We start from the raw sequence: 21,748 nt of genomic DNA, 5'->3' as shown, positions 1-21,748 counted from the left end.
AAGATGGTAATGTAGTTGTAGTATCTAAAGAAATGCACTTGAGTGAAAGCATTCAGCAAATGAATAGCCAGTATTATTACACAACAGTATATGCAAGTGAGGTATTGACACCCCATAAGGAATATTGGGATCTAAATGGGGAAATCATGGTCTCAGTGAGTGCGAGAAGTAGCAATTCTTGAAGTGTAAACATCTTACCCTGTCTATCCCACATCTCATACCCAAACTACATAAGGACCTACTGAATCTCCTGGGGAGACCTATGGTTTAATTCAGAGGCAGCTTGTTAGAAGATACTTCGGAGTGTATTGATTATTTTTCTTGGAGCACTGCCCTTTCCTCATATATCAAAGATAGCAGTGATGTTCTAATGGTTATAGAAGATATTATGTAGGAAGTGACTTGGTTCTTCTGACACACGATGTTAGCAAGCTACATACCAGCATTAAACATGACCTAGGCATCATTGCATGTATATATTTTCTGGCGACAAGGGCACTGCATTACCTTTATTATATTGAGATGTTACTAAACATGAGTGACTTCAGACAGAACAAAGAATGGAATGGTGCACCCGTAGACAAATTAAATAAGTCTATAGGTCCATATGACAAATTCCTGCCTTATTCAAATCCCATATTCAAAGTGGTAAAATCGAATAATGAAAGTATCCAGCTAACGCTTTTCGTTCAAGCGGTCTTGAACTTCATCAGGGCTAATATTTATTTATCATAACAAAAACGCAGCGTTCAGTCCTTCGAAGCTGAAGGGCTGAACGTGGCGTTTTCATTCTGTAATACTGATTCATGTATTAGGACTAGGGGAACAATTATCCCCGCAGCAAACTACAGACACTTGTGACACAGAGTGAATAATAGAGAAAACAGTTAATGGACCAAATGGAAATTATAATTGACACCTAATGATACATAAATATTAGCCCTGATGAAGTTCAAGACAGCTTGAACGAAACACATTGGCTGGATGCTTTTATTCATTGGATTTTACGACTTTGAATATGGGATTTGAATAAACCAAGAATTTGTCAAATGGACCTAGAGACTTATTTAATTTATTTACGGGTGCACCATTCCACTCTTTGTTCTTTCAAGATTCCATCTGCATTTGCAGTAATACCACACAATGGCTGGTATGGAAGAGGATTGCACCGTATAAGTGAGGTGCAGTGGAGGGGTCCGCTGTTGATTTCTTCCTTTTCTCTGTATGAGTGACTTCTATCTATCTAGCATTGTTTTGTATTCAATAAAGTGGACTACGGGCAAATCCAAGGTAGAGTAATGGGGATCTGCTTCGTCACCTTCTATGTTAACGTATTCCTTGGCTAGTAGGAGGAGCAGGTCATCAGCAACTTAGATTTGTTCTGTAACTATGTTGTGCCTAGGATTTGTTATACAGGTGATCTTTTTGTGATTTGCAGAGGTTCACAAAGACTGGCTAAAATATCTGTGGAAAGGCAAATGACAATAATTTTAAACTACATTAAACTTATAAAATCAGCAAGGAGAAGGTGTATTTTCTTGACCTCAAGATCCATGTCATTGGCAACAAACTGTATATCAATCTCTTTAGAAAACGTATGTTTGGCAACTTGATGCTACTTGCCTTGTTACCCACCCACTCTTATACACAGTATCCCCTGTGGGGAACTTTTACATGCCAAACACAACCTCAGTACTGATCAAACATATGAGGGAGGAAAATTCAAAATGTAGGCATGGTTGAAGGAAAGAGGATATTCTCGAAAAACATTGCAAGACGCAGTAACACTTATGGATAAAATTTCCAGGTAACATCCACCATTGGCTACTTCAAATACCAACACTGCAGATAAGTGTGTTAGGTTCATTACCATGTATAATGGCAAAGCTAATAACATCAGGGCAATTCTAAGGAAACATTGGCAGATTTAAAAAACAGACACGACTGGGGCTAATTTCATTGGGGAACATCACATCACATTTAGATGCAACAAATTATTGAAAATACCATGAGGATGAATGCTATTACAGAAGAGTGGTGATAAACTCCACAGACACATTGTGCAAGCTGTAAAGCTATATGTTGGCAGGACGATTCAACAATTAATACTTGTATTCTTCAAGATACGCAGGCTATTACTAACTATGACCTACAGCATCCTGTTGCCAGACATTTCAATGAAGTACACATAGCAGGAGTTTTTTGTCACAGTTTGTTGCTATTGTTTAGGTGATATCTAACATAGGAGGCAGAAACTGAGTACTTACATCATGTAGACTAGAGTCTAGGTACATTATGGAATTAAACACATTGACATTGAAGAGTCTTAATTATGACTAGGGGTTGACGATAGATTTTTCCCTGCTGGCAGAGTTTGCAGAGTTTTGGCCACTCTGCGTTACACTAACATGGAGTTTTGCGCAAACTCAGTCAAATGCCACATGGGTGAGTTCTTTCTCATGCACAGCTCGCCAATGGTAAGTTGTCAGCCCAGAGCGCCATTTTTGGGTACTAGGAGGGTTCCCTGCAAGAAATTTTAATGCAAACGATTGTGACTGTTTGCGGTGAGAAAGCAGACGCACAAGAAGAAAATCGACTTGAGCATCAGCAAAGAAGCAGTGGACTCTGGAGTGCTACATGGTGCTGTTTGCACTGATTGTACAGCGCAGAACAAGCTCCTGGCACTAAAAATCAGTGTGAGCACTGCGGCGTGCTGATTTCCGACTGCTCCTGGAACTCCATGGACTAGAGTTTTCATGTTACTCTGTGTAATTCTACGGAGTGAAACTCTGGAAGTTCTGCTGACCCTTAACTATGATCAACAATTAGCGGTATATCTAGGCTAATTTCTAGCTACTAGTCAGTCTCTCTTTTTTAGCATCAGGTCTTTCTTTCAGACCTTTATGTGCGCTATGATTGGGAATAATTTTCATAGATGAGTTCAAGAGGTTAACACTTGAGACTGAAACTCCTCTTAAGGGTTGCCTAGAAATAGAGTATTTGGCTTCAGGCTGGGGGATTCCCTATCAAAAGCTCACTCGGGCCTGATTGAGTTTTTGCTGGATTCTCCGAAAGAACATTTAGCCCTTGTTGTCTGCCCATGGGGGCTGAATCAACTTTAATGTCAATCCCGATGATTGTTCTTGGGTGCCTAGCCCCAATCATATGTTATTGCATCATAAATCATACCTGACAATTTAGAAGTGGACATGTCGCCGAATGTGATCAATGCAAGCTTCACCTGAGTTTGATTTTGGGTATGCCCACTTGGGCATAATTTTGTACTCGAAATTGCCAGTGATATGAAACTATATTCAATGATATTTGATTACAAGATTTTGTATCGTATATGAACTTATATGAACATCAACAAATAGGATTGACATTGTGCTTCTTTAGTATTATCAATTTGCGCTTTGCCCCAGTTTGGCTTTGGGTATGCCCACATGGGAATTCATTTTTAGTTAACACAGCTACTTGTATGACACTATGGGGCCGATTAGGATGGAGGATTTTCCGCCTCCTCCGGGCCGGCGGAAGCCACCTCCGGCCCGGAGGAGGCGGAAAATCCTCTGCGGAGTCACCAAAGACCCACCGCCGCATTACGATGGCTGGTGGGTCTTGGTTTCTGTCCGCTGCTTTTCCGCCGCGGTCGGATTACAACCGCGGCGGAAAAGCTCTCATTTGGCTGGCAGTGTCTATCAGACACCGCCAGCCAAATTAGGAAGCATTAGTAAACATGCTTTTCCGCGGCGGTTTTTCCGCCGTGGAAAAGCATGTGTACTTTTGCTTTTGGGGGCCCGTTGCGGGCCCCCAGGGTGTAGGCGGGTGGGGGGTGCACATGGGGGTACCTATGGTACCCCCCAGTATTTACATGCACAAAGCGGCAGGCACCGCACGGTGCCTGCCGCTTTGTGCATGTAAATGTTACTCATGCACTTTTAACATTGCGGCGGGTGCTGCTTCAATGTTAAATATCCAGGATGTGACCGCCAGGGTGGCGGTCACATCCTAATTTGCACGGAGGGACCACCGCAGCCCATGCGGACGGTCCCTCCACCTCTGGGATGGCGGACGGACGCAAGTCCGTCCGCCATCCTAATCGGCCCCTATGTGTATTGAGGTCTGCACATGAGATTCTGATGATCAATTCATTTATATAAAACATTTACAAATGCATTATCAGGCTATGATCATGATTTATAAAAAAAGTATGAACACATTTCAATATTGCGCCCCAGGTAACTCGTACATTATATATTGTATGGAAGTTGGTCTGGCATTTATGTTTATTCTGTGCACTATAAATGGGACTCTTGCATTTACACATAATTACCTGTAAACTAGGCTTATTGTAGCCAAAAGGTGCAGGGTACACATTCTTGATTTGTGAACTCAACAATAAACATTGCATAACAGCACACGTGAGTGCATCCCTTTCCTACTGGTCAGAGTATACGGAAGAGTTGGAGTGAATAGTATGACTAAACACGCCTGAAAACACACCGCTGCCAGAGGGCCTCGCATAGCTGTAGCAAAGCAGGTCCTCATGGGGCTGGTGAGACAAGCTGGTTTCTAGAAACATCCCTAAAAATTCTGACAAATGTCGTGATCGGTGTGAGATATATAGATGACATTTTTATCATCTGGAAGGGATCAGAGAAATCAGTAAAGGAATTTGTACCATTTCTTATTGAAAATGAATTTAACTAAAAATTCGAAGGTACAACTAGCAAGGAGAGAATCTAGTATCTGGATCTGTAAGTGTATGTAAGTGGTCAAAAATTAGAGACAATACTATACCGTAAATTGGCCACAGGTGATAGCTTATTAAATTAAAGTATTGCCTGTCCTCACAACCTGATCTACTGTATCCCCTATAGAGAGCTTTTAAGGGCAAAAAGGAACTGCAGCTCGGAGCAAGAATTTGAGAAAGAAAAACATGTAGTAATATCTAGATTCCTGAAGCAGGGATACAGTAGGAACATTATTAAGTCAGCAGTGGACACAGCGAACCAGGAACAAAGGTCTATTTATCATGAGTCAAGAAGACAAAAAAAACTGTCAACAGGTGAAGGGCGAGTCATAATATTCATAGCTCTGTATAGTAAGGGAGCATCCAGTTTGCAAACAATCCCAGGAAAATACTAGCACTTCCATATAAGTGATTATACACTAGCCCAATATATTAGTGAGTACCCTAGGATCACTTAAAGGGAGAACCAATGTCTAAAAGACTTGCTAAGCAAGAATGAGGTGTATAACTAAACAACTTGGGGTTCCAAGCAAACCTGGTTTCTTTAGATGCAACAACTGTGTAGTATTTAAACACAATAAGAATGTACAGACATTTCACATTCCCAATACAAAGATTCTCATATTTCTAAAGGATTGACATGTAATTGTAATTACTTTGTGTATGATATTTTTTATCCCTGTGAATGGGAGTACTATCCAGTCAGTCAAATAGAGAGTGATGGAACAATTAAGGGCAATACGAAGGCATGATACTCAATACCCAGTAGTGAGGCAGCCTCCTGAAGTTCACAAAAGGAATCAAAGCACAACAAAAGGACCGAGGATATTTTAAGACCTGCAGGGGTTGACTCTCCTAATAAGACTATATGAACTACAACAAGAAACCCCTGGGTATTACAACAAACAGAACAGAAGAAGCGTGACAGCTGGTGAGCTTTGTGGAGGAAAATAAGCTCCTCCACTCGACTCAGTCGGGATTCAGGGCCAAACATTCGACGGAGACCGCCCTTCTTCTATCCACGGAACTGTTGCGGAGTAGAGCTGATGAGGGTCACACGGCCGCACTGGTCCTATTGGACTTAAGTGCGGCGTTTGACACCGTATCACATTCCGTATTACTGGATCGTCTAAGTGAGAAGGGAATAACTGGTCCTGCCCATGAGTGGTTGGTCTCCTTCCTCATGAACAGGAGATTTGAAGTGCCCTGCCCTCCATGTAAATCCAGTATAAGATGCCTTAGACAAGGGGTTCCACAGGGCTCGATTCTGAGCCCCACGTTATTTAATCTGTACATGGAACCCCTTGCCAAACTGGTGGAGTCAAATGGTGTTGCCATTGTCTCGTATGCAGACGATACACAACTGGTGATCAATCTGTCCCGTTGTGGACGCTGAGAAATTCTCGGCCTGCTTGGTGGCACTTGATGGGTGGATGAAGCAGAACTATCTCCGCCTCAATGGTAATAAGACTGAAGTTCTTATCGTTGGTCCCTGTCCTTCCATCTGGACATCCGCCTGGTGGCCCGTAGAACTGGGCTCTGTCCCTGCCCCGGTGGATACAGTCAAAAACCTTGGCATACTTCTTGATTCTAATCTAGCCTATACTAAACATGTTGATAATGTGGCCGGCAAATGCTATGGCATTTTGAAGGTCCTGAGGAAAATCCTTGACCTACTGCCTCCCAGCACCAGAAAAACAATGGTTCATGCCTTAGTCACCTCCCATTTGGATTATGGGAACTCCCTCCTATGTGGACTCAGTAAAAAAGGCCTAATGCAGTTGCAACGCGTCCAGAACGCAACTGCTAGGCTTGTCCTGAACCTCCCTAGGAGGGCATCTGGGAAACATGCATTGCGTTGCCTGCATTGGCTTCCAATTAAGGAACGCATTAAATTTAAAACTATGTGCATTACCCATCGTATAGCTCACAAAAAGGCACCTTCATATCTCCAGGATTTGCTTCCTATCTATCGTCCTTCGCGCCTTCTCAGGTCGATGGGCAGTATGCTATTAGTGGTTCCTCGGATCCACAGAGCAAGGATGGGAGGACGGTCCTTTAGACTCCTGGCCAGTAAAGACTGGAATGACCTGCCCATCGAATGGAGGATGGAACCGTCTAAAGCAAGGTTCAGACAGAGGTTGAAAACCCATCTCTTCCCCAAGGCTAATTAGTTTAGTTTCCCTCCCGGCCCTAGTGCTCCTTCTCTCTGAGCTAGGCTGATATGATGATTATTGGGATTTTCAGCGCGAGGACGCACTGTTCCTTGTGCAACCATGCGCTTAACAAATGTCATTAATAATAATAATAATAGGTGATGGTGGAGTGTCACTTTTCAAGGACTGCTGCCTGAATCATCAAAGATGGCATAATTCATCATGGAGACGCCTCCTCACACTGTGAGACCTGGTCACAATGCAAGCTACAACCCCCTCTCTGAGAGGTAAAAGCTCAGGGATATTTTGAGAAGAGGTATAATACATACCCTAGATGAGTTAGGCGTGATGAGGGCAGCAGAGCAAAAAAAATTTTTTAAAAATGAAAGTTAAAACTAGCTTCCGGGGTACAAAAATATCTTTATTGGTGCATCCCTGGGCCAAGATTAAAAACGAAGACACCGCAGGATGGGATTCAACCTGCTTCTAGGTCAAGAGATAGGAGGTTAGTAGTAGGTCGACATGCTTCAGCCTATTACTCTCAACAGAGTTGAGGCAGCCTTCTTAACCTCATGCGTGCAGCGATTTTTTCCGCCGTGCGCTGAGTTTTTTTAAAAACCCGCGTTACATGACGAGCTCAGCTCGTCATCAGCGTACGACAGGCGTACCTCATGACGAGCTGAGCTCGTCATGAGCGTCGAAGGGGTTAAGGAACTGTTATTGAAGCTTCTGCGTGATAATGTGCTCATATACAAAAAATTAGATAGCTTGGGTTCATACTAAACCAGTGGTCTTTGTGACATTCCATGTAATTTGCGATCCACTGGCGGTTTACCTGAAAAATAATTCATGCCTCAACTCTACCCTGGTGTGGTGCTCAAGATACCCTCTATTCTGTGTAGTAGTGAGAGGACAGAGATAAAGCAAAATAGAAAAGATCAGCACAAGAACCAAAGAAAAGAGGCTTATGGTATTTCGCAATTCTTTACAGCATCTGTGATCCATATATAAACTCATGTGGCTATACCCCAGGAAGCTTGGTATATAATCAACCACTGTCAGCATAGACAAGTGGGAAGTAACTCCTAGCTAATCGAGATAACCTCTATTGCTAGAAATAGCAATATAGGTAAGCATAGCGAAAATATGCCAGTGCCCCATTATTAACCAAAATCTGAACTAAATGCTTTCAGAGTTTACGTTAAAAACAGTGTCCAGGTAATGCTGTAGTGAATATATTTATATATTTATATCACAAGTATAAATAAAGATATTATACAATATATTTACAAAAAAATATAGTATAATGCTAGAGACAAATGGTGGAATGTTAGGTTTGTCAAGGACTGTCTAACGTAAATCATCTGTACGATGTCCCTTCTCAATAAAATAAGTACTCAGTCTAGTAGCATATTTCTTGCATCTGATCATGGTCTTATGTTTCATGATCCAAGTCTTTGTACAGGAACATACATGGTCATATAGGCTACATAGTGATAGGGATGGTTTGAATGATGACATTCCATGGTCTTCCATCCCCTAGTCATTTGGTGCTGACCTACAGTGTGGCGGTGTTCTGATTGACAACTGTGTCATCAACCAGCACAATTTTAGAACCTGCCAGATTATATTATCAGACTGCCAATAGGCACTATAACACTTCACTTTACACACACAGTAATCATGAGGGTCAGTCCGGTTGTACTTCCTACAGCAAGGAGAAATGTACCCCTAGATTGAATGATGCGCCAAAAGTTTGTATGGGGTTGTGACATAAACGTGGTACAGACAATGAAGAGTACATTTCCTAAATTCATGTGTCATGGTGTGTCACATGACAGAATGAATATCTTACACTTTTAACTCGGTTCTACCAGGAATATCAATGGTATGACACCATCATGTCTGCCTGTTTGATAAATAAGACCCATACCAACAGAATGACGTACAAAAAGTTTCTGTATCGGTCTGGCACTGACCTGGCATACAATATTCTTGACCCAGAAGAGTAAATTTTCACGTTTCATAATTTTCGATATGACAGCATGAACACCTTACTCTCTGAATTCTAGTTTTACCAGGTATATCAGTAATAATGGTGTTTCACCTTCACCATCACACTAGCTTATTGACAAAATGCTAACGCATATAAGAGACTACACTTTCTAACATGTCTTTGGACTTTACATGCTGTAGGATTGGATAGCTTAACGCAGATTTTCAAAGCACTTAGTTTAGATTAGTTTTTGATTAATAATGGGGGCGCTGGCATATTTTCAATGTCACACATGTGGTATAAATAAATTCACTTACTTGTGTTTACGGGTAATGTCATTAGCATCAAAACTACATTTCCCAACCACCTGGACACTGTTTTTAATGTGGACTTTGAAAGCGTTTCATTCAGATTTTGATTAGGAATGGGGCCACGGGCGTAATTTAGCTATGCCGCACACGTAGTTTAAAAATATTCACCTACTTGTGGTCACAGGTCCTCTGCATAAAAAACACATTTCCAAACACAACCAGGATCACATGTTTGCTAACTACAAGAACGATTGCCATTGGACACGATGTGCCCAATTGCATGATACGAGAAGACTATAGCTGCTCATCATTTGTACTAATTAGATGGAAAGACCAGGTGCTTGCCTCAGGTTATGCCTCTTCCCAGGTGTTCCTAGCAGCCAGTGATGATGTTCCCTATAAAGGTATGGTATTTTTGATTTGGGCACACCTGGTATTACAAACTATCAAGCAAGCGCTCCCTTGCTTCAATCCAGGAGATTGGCGGTAAACTGTACACTGTTTTTGCCTGACCGTACAAATAGAGTGCCCCAATTGCATGCCATAATAGGAACACCCAGCCATTAGCATCGGGCTGTTTCTGTCCCCCGGTGCAGCTAGCAGCATCCCCTTAACATGGTAGGAACAATGTAAGTGGCACCAGTTTTAACGCTTCTCATGAGGTCATGGTACCATGTTAGTGGGTACTCCTCTGACCAGAGTCCATGGAGTTTGAGGTTCTTTACCTCATTTGTCGCATAAGAGTGAAAAAACAGTCATTGTATACCATATTTAAATAGACTGTAAGACTGACATGTACACTAGTCATCCTTAGTCTTTGTTTCATGCCCTTACATAACCTTCCCTATTTTGTACGCAAAAAGGAGGGGAGCTACTACCCATGCTGCCATCTCATACATGTTACCTTGTCTGTGTCGAAAGTTATCTACTTCCAGACTTAGAACGGAGGCATCAACACCAATGAACACATATGCACAGGTATGCTGCTATTTCCATCAATACAGGTTACCTAGATAAGCTAGGAGTTACTTAACCCTTGTCTATTCTGGAAATGGTTGACTATACACCAAGCTTCCTAGGATATAAACACGTGACTGTACATATGGGTCACAGATGCTGTAAAGAATTGTGAAATACTATGAGTCTCTCTTCTTTGGTTCTTGTGATAATCTTGTCTCTTTTGTTTTATCTCTGACCTCTCATTACTACACAGGACAGAGGTTACCTTGAGCACCACACCAGGGCAGAATTGAGGCATGATGGTTGATTTCAGCAGGTAAGCCCAACTCTTTTTTCCAAGAGCAACGTTGTTTTGAAGGTTATAAATATATTTATGCCAATGCCTTACTTGGAATATGGGGGGCTGTTATGTGTACATAGGGGCTACCACTAGTGATATGAGCCCTCATTAGATATCTAGTTCCAACAGTATGATATGGAAAGTGCACAGAGTTGATGGATTTAATGAAGAAATTGCACATATTCTTTTTCAGGTAAACCGACAGTGGATGATTACGTAGAATGCCTCAAAGACCACTGGTTTAGAATAAACCTTAGTTATCTAATTTTTTGTATATGAGCAAAGTATCAAGCAGAAGCCTCAATAATAGCTCCTGAAGAAGGCTCCCACATCTCTGTTGAAGGTAACATGCTTAAACATGTCGACCTACCACTAATCTACCATCTCTTGACCCAGAGGCAAGTTGAATCGACTCTTGCTGTGTATTGGTTTTTAATCCTAGCCCAGGGACGCACCACTAAAGATATCTGCATACCCTGTAGCTAGTATGAGCTATCACTTTCTTTATTTCCTGCTCTGCTGCCTCATCACATCTAACTCATTTAAGGTATTTATAATACCTCTTTTTCAAATCATCCCTGAGCTCCTCCCTCTCAGAAAGGGTGTTGTAGCCCGCATCATGAGGCCTCACGGTGCAAGGAGGTTACACTATGATGAAGCATGTAACCTTTGGTGAGTGAGGTAAACCGTCCTTTAAAGGGGGCACTCCACCATCACTAGGCTTCTTCTGTTCTATTTGTTGTAAGACCCAGGGGTTTCTTGTGGTTCGCAAAAGGAATGCCATCCTACTGAGATTATTCCCCTTTGATAGAGTTCTAGCAAAAACAAGTTCGGAAATACGGAAATTGGAATCTAAATACATAATTAGATTTGATTCTCCAATGCCCACAATATTAAATTCAGATGAGGAAGTGTCTGTCTATTTGGGTTAATGATGCATTATTAGAATTGTAAAGTAAGAATTGGCTGCCTAGGACTCTCTAAACTAGTTTGGAGGGGTACAGAAAGGATTTTGAAAGTGTTTTATTTTGTTGAATTTATACAGGTGCACAAGGGGATTCCACACTTTAAGCAGGCCAGGTAAATGGTGTACATTCAAGAAAGAGAAATGTAATAATTTGATATTGTTGATCTTGACATGACATTAATGAGTTGAGGCAGTTGTGTGTAATTCTGTCATACTGAATAATTCTAAAACAGATTGGGTTTAATCTCTCCACCAAGATCAGGTACAGGAATGGTAAAGTTATATAGCGTGGGCACTAAGTCACAGGCTGGCAGCTAGCTTGATAAATTCATAATGACATGAACCTATGAAAATCAATAACTGATTTACGGATGAAAAGATTACAAATCATGATTCAGTTATGTTTGATGTTAATTGTTTGTTATTTCAAACCATGAAAAATCGTTGATTAATGTGTAAATGTCATTTAGTCAATTATGGCAAGCAAATTAATTGTATATGCATATATGATTGGAATAGTAGACCGTATTGATCTGATGTCATGTTAAAAGGTTTAGTAATGTGATAGCACTGATAATAATTTTGATTAGGTGATATATCTCACTCCGCCGGAAAAATTGGCGGAATTTTGGCCTCTCAGCTTTGCGCTTGTAATGCAGAGTTCTGGCCAAATTCTGCAACCCCCAAGTGGCAGAGTGTGTTCTCATGCACGTCTTGAAAACAGTAAGTTGCCCAGCGCGGTTTGACATCCCCAAGCTCGATTTTCGGTTGCTAGGAGGGTACCCATCGAGTTTTCTACAACGCAGGCAGTAACCTGTGGTCACAACCATTCACAGTTAGAAAGCTGCTGCTCAAGCAGACAATCAATTTGTGTGGCTTCAAAATCAACATGAGAAGCTGCGTGCTCTGGTGCACTGTGTGATGCCGTTTGTGCTGAATTTTCAGTGCAGAGCAAGCTCCTTGCACTAAATCACAGTGCGAGCAGCATAACATGCCTATTTCTGCCTGTTCTAAGAATTCTACGAAATCTCACTGAGTTTTTTTTGTAAGTCCATGGTTTTCTACAGAGTAAAACTCTATGAGTTTGACCCAGGCCTAATATTAGTATTTTGCTTTCAGAAAAAACAAAACTGAAATTCACTGTAACTATAGCTTGATCCCTCACCATGCACGGTGATGTCATCAATGATGTCACAGAGAATGTCATGAGTGATGTAATATGTGAGCTCATAATTCTTGTGTGCGAGGGCACTGGTCACATTGACCCAGGAACCTGGACACGGGACATTTATAAGCTGTTCCTGGATTGATTTACATTTGATTACACCAGATTGCTGACAGCTGTCACTGACCTTTTTTGCTGTACCTTTAAAAACAAACACAATTAAAATTGCCCTAGAAAAAGGTAAGATTAAAGGAGAATAAAAGCTGAAATGAAGTAGTGGCTAAATCACAAAAACTAAAAAGATGGGAAATTGACTACTTCGAGTAAGGCTTTAACCTATGCTGACACATTTGCTGTCCTCACATAACTCGCACACTCATGTACACTTTTTTCAACAATAAACATGTTTACTAACATAGAGTGCCACATTACACAATGTACAGTATCGCAAATTACATAAATAAAGAAAAACATTAATCTATACACTTATCCAGGCTCCCATTCACACATTCCACAAGTAATGGAAGGTGTGGGAGTTCACAGAAGTTGAGGAGTTGTAGTCCAATGGTTAAACCATGAAGCGTTGAAATCCTTAGGAACCAAACATTGTTCTAGCTTCTCTACTCAACAAAATGCATATGTAGGCCATTTCCATTTTTTCAGAGACCTTATAGCGGGAGTACATGGATGTATATATGAGCACGTTAAACTCCACAGGAGAGTAAAATAAAAAAACGGTGTCTGATCGGGTAGGGTTCATAGTACGATTATCAGGATAAATGGATCCCACTTTAACCTTAAAAATCAAACATATAACCAAAGCATAAGCGTTAAGAGTTGGTGTCAAAGGAGGAGTGAAAATGGAGTACTCTCCAGCTTCTTATGAAGTGCAAATTCAATTATCAAACTAAGTTTCAGAAGAATTGAGTCAAACAAATGGAAAGAATCAATACATTAATTATTTTTTGTAGGCCACCAAACTCGTAGAGTAGTTTCAATAAACATGCAACACTCACCTTATATCAGGGTATTGATGTGCAAGTGAAGCAACCACGAGTTTGATAGCATCTATGTCTTGGAGATTGACAATTTCTGCCAATTTTGGAATAGCATCATTTAAATATCTTGCCTGTGATCCCTGAAATGTATCAAAAAAAGAAAAAAATCAGCAACAAAATGGTCCATGGAGTAAAATACATATGGTCAATTCAGAAGTATCACTCTTCGTTATAATTCATTTGCATTTTTAAATTTTGTATTTTCAGTTGTAAATATTAAATATAAAGCAGAATTTAACAAAAAAACGTATTGCATAGACCCACAAGAACCATAAACATACAAAATTAAATGAAATAGCGCATTTATATAGCGCTCAGCTACTCAAACTAGTGTCCTGGATCAAAACAGCAGGAAGAATGGTTGGAAAGATGGGGACAGGTTAGTTTTTAAAAAGCCAGGTTTTAAGGTTCTTTCTGAAAGTTAACAGGTCTGTGGTTAGTCTCAGAGGTCCTGGAAGATAGTTCCACATCCTTGAACTGAGGAAACCGAATGATCTTCCCCCCATACGTGTGGGAATGAGGGAAAAGTTGGCATTTGTGGATCTTAGGGATCTAGTTGGGATGTAGCGTGTGACGCGCTTATTCAGGTAGCCAGCTCCTAAGCCGTAGAAAACTTTAAAAAAATCCCCATCGCTTTGAAGTTGATCCGTTCCTTCATACGTAGGCAATGCAGGGACCTTAGAATGGGGGTCACACTCAATCTGGGTTTATACCTCACAATAGCCCTGGCCGCTGCGTTTTGCACCACTTGCAGGCGCTGAATGAGACATTTGGGCAAATTGGGTTACTAACTGTTGACATAGTCTAGTTTAGAACGCACCAAGGCTTGCACCACAATCTTTGTACTGTCTGGTGATAGCAGTGGTAGGAATTTATTTAACATGCAGAGTATACCAAAGTATGCGCCTGTTAAAGTTTGGATCTGAAACTGCATGGAGAGAGTATTGTCGATCACAATACCTAAGTTGTTGACTTTCTCCTTAGCTGAGGGTGGGGGTGTCAGGTCCTTTGGCCACCAAGTGCTCCAGTTGTACGTTGTAGGTTGCCCAAAGAAGAGGATGTCTTTTTTGTCTGGATTACACTTCAGCTCATTTATCTAAAGCCAATTAAATACCTTTGTGAGGCAGGACCTGATCTTTGAGCCGTCAAATACGATTCCTTTGTCACATGTAAAAACCAGCTGAGTGTCATCCACATATGAGACACTTTATCTGCCCTCTTCTTCTACCAAAGGTGCAAGGGGTGATATATATATATATATAGCACAAGAAATGAAGCAAAAGAACTTTTTAAGCGCCTGGAGAAATGCAGCAAGAGAGAATTATCAAAATGGTGGGAGTTTACTTCTTTGACTGGCTATTTGGATGTGGGTCGAGTACCGCGCGGTCTGCGCATCATGCTAGCTCCCTCCTACGAACAGCCTGACCCACTCATGTTATCGGCTTGGGCACTCTGCAATTTAGAGAATTCCAAACGCTTAATGGCCATATTAGTACAGTTTGCTGAGAGCGACAGATTGAAGCTCTTAGAGGAAATTAACTTGATTGAAGCTGAAATAGTTAAACTGCCTCCCACCCCGGAACTTGACAAATACAGAACGGAAATGAATGCACGATTAGCGCGTGAGGAAGGCATTATCAAGAAGAGAAAAGCTTTCAAGTTTATACGTGACAGACTTGACTATGAAAATGGCCAAATTTTTACTTTTGCAAAGAAATACGACAGCATTAAACAGAGTAAAACTTTATCTATCGCTGTTGCTGCAAGCTCAACTGACACCACAGTACCGTCACAACAGGTAGAACTTTCCTCATTTTCGGGGGATAGCTCACAACCCGAAAGTGAGTCGGACACAGAAGCAAGGCGACAACAACGGTCGGGGTTTCGAAAATTTACCCCAGGGCAGGAGTTGGAGTTGGTCCAGCAGGATCGCAAATTAACCTTGCGCTCAGCAAATCAGCTACCCGTAGGCAGCAAGCCAACAGGAAACGCTCAGAGAGGCGCAAAAGCAACAAACGCCGCAAGCGCAAGGGGAACTCCAAGGAGACAGCGGACCAGATGGCAGCGCAACAAGGCACAGCCGGTACCATCACAGGATTGAATGCTAGTACACAAGTTGATGATAATGGACATTCTGTCATCAATCTGACTGACATCGATCTAACCCCTAAAGAAACAAGCATTCTGGCGTTAGGATTAACGTACAGTACAAGGGGGGATTTTGACTATACAACCACAAAGATCGATATGTTTAAGTTTGTGCGCAAATTGAAACTAAGGAAATATCACTATTCGCACAAAGTAATGGACAGCGAGGCATCCAGCAGCAGTCAACCTGTAGTAAGCAGCCCTGGTACTCTCGAGACGATTAATGCTGCGACCACCACTGGATCAGCTCTTACACAAGAACTCTTCGAGCTTCAAGAGGAGGAATCTCCTCTAGAATTCAACAACTCAACGATACTCGGGGGTGAACCTGTCACTGCCTCATGCATATCACCCTTCAAACCGAAGTCCAAATTTTGTCCACTTATGATAAAGGATAATGTGGATTTGTTTCATGACAGAGTGACGGTACAATTGAAGGAATTACAGATCAAGAATGCCCACAGAACGAAACGCTTCAATTATAGGGACAGTGAATACCATCAATTAATTAAAAAACTGAGTGCAAACAAACATGTGGTGATACGACAATCAGATAAAGGGGGTAACGTGGTCTTATGGCCACGTAAGATGTACCTAGAGGAAGCCCTAAAACAACTTAATGACAGGGACTGTTATAAACGTATCACACCACAGGATGCTCTCCAGGCGAGGAATGCAATATACTCCACACTTACAGCTTGGAGGAGCAAGGGCCTGCTCACTATGGATGAACTCAAATTTTTGAGGAATGATTTTCCGGTCACACCAGTTATCTACTTCATTCCGAAAGTTCATAAGTGTTACCAACAACCACCAGGCAGGCCCATAATCTCTGCTTGCAACAGCCTGTTAGAGAACATGAGTAAATACATTGATTTCTTTTTACAAGACTTTGTGAGAAACCTGCCATCTTTCATTTTGGATACTAGTGACTTATTAAGGAAACTAGCAAACTTCAAATGGAATACGAACTATATACTAGTATCTATGGATGTTACTTCTTTATATACCAGTATATTCCATCAGGATGGTATGAGAGCAGTGCAGCATTTCCTTGGGAAAAGACCGAACTGTTTCCAGGAGCATTCCAAAATGCTGATAGACATGATTGAAATCTGCTTAGAGAACAATGTGTTTTTGTTTGCCAAACAGCTTTTCCTTCAGACCAGGGGAGTGGCTATGGGGGCCTGCTTCTCTCCCAGTTACGCCTGTTTACACATGGGGTACTGGGAGGAGCAGGTCCTCTGGCAAGAACATTCTGCCACTATGAACTCTAAAGTAAAACTGTGGTCAAGATTTATTGATGATTTGTTCTTTGTATGGGAGGGTACTGAGACGGAGGTGATTGATTTCATTGATAAATTGAATGATAACAATCTTATCATCCAGTTCACCAGTAGTATCAGTGCAACCTCTATTGTGTTCCTTGATGTGGAGATTTACGTCCAGGCAGGCAGTCTCCAAACTAGATTGCACCGCAAGCCAACGGCGAGCAACACATTGCTGCATGCCGGAAGCCACCATCCTGCACACCTGATACGGAGCATACCCTACGGGGAGATGCTCCGTGTCAGGAGGATTTGCAGCAGCGAGGAAGAGTGCCGGCTGGCACAATTTCACTGTAAATCTCGTTTCCTTCTTAGAGGCTATAAATCTGAAGCTATAGATGTGGCAATTCTCAAGGCAAACAAAATGGACAGAACATCACTCCTGGGCTCAGGAGTGACTAACTTGAAACCACGGGTCAAGGGCTCGCAAGAGGTGATAAGGATGATTATGGGTTATAGCAACCAACACAATAGCATCTATAAAATCATTAAGGAGAACTGGTCTTTATTGTCTGAAGATCCTATTCTGGGTCCAGTTATTCCTAAATCTCCCAGCATAGCCTATCGTAAAGCAAGGTCTATGAAAGACAGCCTGGTATCCAGTAGCCCTGAGGTGGTAACGGGAACTTGGCTGAATGAGAGCAAGGGTTTTTTGAGGTGTTCGAGTTGTAAGGCTTGTAAAAATGGCGTCAGTAAAACAGAAGTAAAAACGCCACTGTCGCCATTCCCTATCAAGATTAGACACAAGCTCAACTGTAAGACAGAATTTGCAGTTTATGTTTTAGAGTGCCCTTGTGGGCTAAGATACGTGGGCAGTACGAGGCCTCAGGTCCACAAGCGCATTCTTCAGCATTTGCGAGCCATATGCAACGTTGACCCCTCATACCCAGTGGCTAGGCACTTTGATAAGTGCCATGGGAAAGATGCTTCCCTCTTGGCGTATTATGTGATAGACTGTGTTCCTCCCCAGAGGAGAGGAGGAGATAGAGAGTCCCTGTTGCGCAAATTAGAGACGCGCTATATTATTCTCTTGGATACCAAGGCACCACAGGGCCTGAATACTGGGGAGGATTACCACACCTATCTATAATACTTTCTGTCCACTGAGAGATGAAACCTTGGGTTATAATGCCTATCTGTATCTGTATTGGACATTGATTTTTATCATGCACCCTGGACGCCGTTTTGAACTGTAATGAAACTAATTTAATTCACACTTAATGAATCTATTCACATTTTTGCACTTTATGGTAGCACTTTTTTGCCATCTGCATATATAGAAATATTTTGCACAAATCTTGCATTCTTGCACATTAATCAACTGTACTGTATACCCTATACATTGACTTAGTTGTCAGTGTGGTTAATCGCATATAAACCCAGGAGTCAGTTCCATCATTAGGACATGGTTTTAAGTGTATATATTTATATTTTTAACTTTTATATGTCGTTTGGAGGTTTTTAGTAAATATTGATTAACCATTGTCATTTAATGTTTACATATGAAATTTTTGAAACTTTTGACTTTATTGTGGCTTATTAACTTGGGGCTCCAGTTTGTATTTTACAGACAAGTGTACAGAAGTATATTGACATCGTTTGAATATGTGTAATATTGTGCAATTTAACAGCATTTAAGCTGTAATTTCAATTATGTGTGAGTTACTTCATGATACTATAGTAACTTTTCCATTTCTATGACATGTGATGGCGATTATGCACTTTAAATGGGTGGCCAGCCCTCGTGACGTTGTCATGTGAACAAGGCTATCTTTAGCCGAAACGCGTCGTGGCGGACTGGTGCTGGGTTTGAAAATAATAAAATAACTTTGCACCTGAACTTGGGTCTCGCTGGTTCCTGTTCGTTTGTGCAGTGAATCGCAGCGCTTGTGGACATCTGGAGCTTTACATACCATATATATATATATATATATATATATATATATATATATATATATATATATATATATATATATATATATATATATGTATATATATATATGAAAAAGGGTGGAACTGAGAATAGAGCCCTGGGGAACAACCACATTCATGGTAGATATGGGAGATGAAAAAGGGGGTTGCCAGATGTCCTGTGATATGTTATCCAAGAAGGAGGACATCCATGTTAGGGGGTCCCATCCAATCTGATGTTTGCTAGTCCATCAAGGAGCCTCTCATGTGGGACTGTGTCAAAGGCCACCAATAAATCAAGTAGGATCAGAACAGCCTGTCCTCTTTGGTCTATCTACCCTTGATAAAGTGTATCACCTCCAACAGAGCAGACTCTGTGCTATAATTAGACCTAAAGCCTGATTGAGAATCATGAAGTAGCTTCCGGTCTTCGATGTGCTTTAAGAGGGCCCTGTTTATATGTTCCTTTGGCACTTTAGAGAGGGCAGGGAGAAGGGAGATTGGCCTGTAGTTGGCGGGATCAGTCTGATCGGCCTTAGCTTTTTTTTAAGAGGGGTATAATCTTTGCCTGCTTCCATTAGTGCAGCATATAAATATCTTATTAGCTGTAGGATTGATGACAGGAGCGAATTGATTAAGAATATTCGCCGGGCAGGGGTCAGTTGGAGAACCTGACTTTATGGTTTGGAGAACAGAAAGTGACTCCGTTAATTAAATCTCGGGTAACGATAGTAGAGTGGGGGGTTCCTGCGAGGCAAATTTTCCATATGCCGTGTGGTAGAAGGTCAGTTCTTCCTCAGATATGTAATGAAAGGCTTTTTGGATTACGGTGATCTTGTTATGGAAAAATTGTGCTATCTGCCTAGACCTTCCGCCGTGCGAGGCCCTTCCTTCATGCTGGCTTTAGGGGAGGTGAATGATTTCACTATGCTGGAAATTTCTTTACTCTTATTTTGGTCCGATTCTATCTTGGTCTGGAAGAAGTTTTTCTTACCCACCCTCACCAAGGTATAGTGAGCTTTTAGGATGTCTTTATAAGTTTTCCTATCTTCAGGCAGATAATGTTTACGCCATTTCCTTTCCATTCTTCTACAGTTCTTTTTGCTAATTCCGAGGGAATCATTAAACCACGGCGATGGCGGGCCGACCTCTTGGAGGAGCGTGTGGCTGCGGGTGCGGCCACATCAATGTTTGCTCGGAGCCACAAATCTAATGAGAGGGCATCCCTATCAGGGTTGCCTGTCAGCTCCCGGGAAGAACGATCGAGGGCATCTGCTAGCATTGGGATAGATATTTTATGAAAAGCCTTGTAGTTGGAGTCCCTCTGAATTGTATTCAACAGGGGAACTGTACCTAAGTTAGGAATTATGAAATTGAGAAGGAGGTGGTCTGACCAAGTAAAAGGCAATGGTGGACTTGCCGATTGGTCAAAAAGTCTAGCTAGCACTGCATACCTAAAGTACAAAGTAAAGTCACATTTCACATGAATAATAAGAACAATAGTTTCATACTAAAAAAGCAAAAACTAAATTGAAGAACATGTAGGCATGGGAGCTAGCAATGTTTGCGAAGAGAGACATTTACCTGTGAATACCCCTTTTGGCTTTTTTTTTTGGATCTTAGTTTTTTGGACCACTGCTTTAGTGTAAGATCCCATAAAGGTATCCTGTGCACAGTAATACTTGATTTAAAATGGTTTATGATCTTTTTGGACTGCCACCTCCAATGCTTACCATTAAACAAGATCAGCTGCTGTGGTAAGATGAGGTAAGGGGTTCTAATCTGAACATGTTCAATGTGACGTGTCACACTTTTGTCCACTGGAGAAGGGTGAACAAAGAAGGCTGTTGTGTATCTCTGTGTAGCATCTGTGCACATGTAGCACTGTGGCAGAGTCTAAGTTACTATTATTCAAGTCTCACCTGGAAAGAAGAGCGTCATTTCTTTTGGTAAACTGTGTGGAAATTTTTACTTTGAGGGTCTGGGCCTGATTCACAAATGGATACCGCACTCGTGGCGGAGGCCCCGGAGTTGTGGAGGTACCTCTGTACTGCAATTACCCTTTGCGTTGGTCCTGCCATGAGTGCAGGGCCCCTGCCATGACTGCTGGGCATCCACCAGTGTGTTGACCCATTGTGAATTGGCCCCTTCATGTTCAAACCATATTACAAACTTTATAAGTAGTTTCCTGCACCTAAAATTCATACCTCTGCCTACATTTACCTTATGTGAATTTATTTTGTATCTTTTTTGATGTGGTTTGAATTCATATCCACGGCCTGACTTACCTTATACTAAATGTGTTAATTACTGTGCTCCTTGGAGTAAAAAGAATGTACAGAGTACACAAGGCGCACTACTCATAGACCTATCAGGTTCCAACAATGGTAAAAATGCTTGACTGAAGATAAAACATTTAAACCATTTCTTTTGATTGCGGATTCATTCCTGTATTTAACAGTTTTGTTTAACCCCTTGGCTGCGGCGGTAATTCCGCTGCAGCGCTATGGGGGAAGGGGGTCCGCGCGGCGCTCCCATGCTCGTGACGGAACCGCTCCATCACGAGCCTCGGGCGCGCTGTGTTTGTGACGGAGCGGTTCCGTCACGGCCCCGCCCGCTCAATAGAACGCGCTGCGCAGGCGCGGCAGCCGG

The 21,748-nt window shown here is 41.7% G+C and overlaps 1 protein-coding gene across 2 annotated transcripts in view; it reads right to left on the bottom strand.

Annotated features, from left to right (window-relative positions):
* The window catches only part of LOC144781402 (tumor necrosis factor alpha-induced protein 2-like), a 201,641-nt gene that overhangs the window by 3,521 nt on the left and 176,372 nt on the right, over window positions 1–21,748 (bottom strand). For both annotated transcript variants that reach the window (XM_078660232.1, XM_078660231.1), the window contains exon 11: window positions 13,668–13,789. In XM_078660232.1, coding sequence (XP_078516358.1) covers window positions 13,668–13,789 — 122 coding nt within the window. The remainder of the gene's footprint in view (window positions 1–13,667; window positions 13,790–21,748) is intronic.

Source organism: Lissotriton helveticus, chromosome 9, assembly GCF_964261635.1.
Source record: "Lissotriton helveticus chromosome 9, aLisHel1.1, whole genome shotgun sequence".
In the NCBI taxonomy this organism is placed as follows: domain Eukaryota; kingdom Metazoa; phylum Chordata; class Amphibia; order Caudata; family Salamandridae; genus Lissotriton; species Lissotriton helveticus.
Note: the sequence above shows the minus strand (reverse complement) of the source record. Positions and strands in the feature narration are given on the sequence as shown.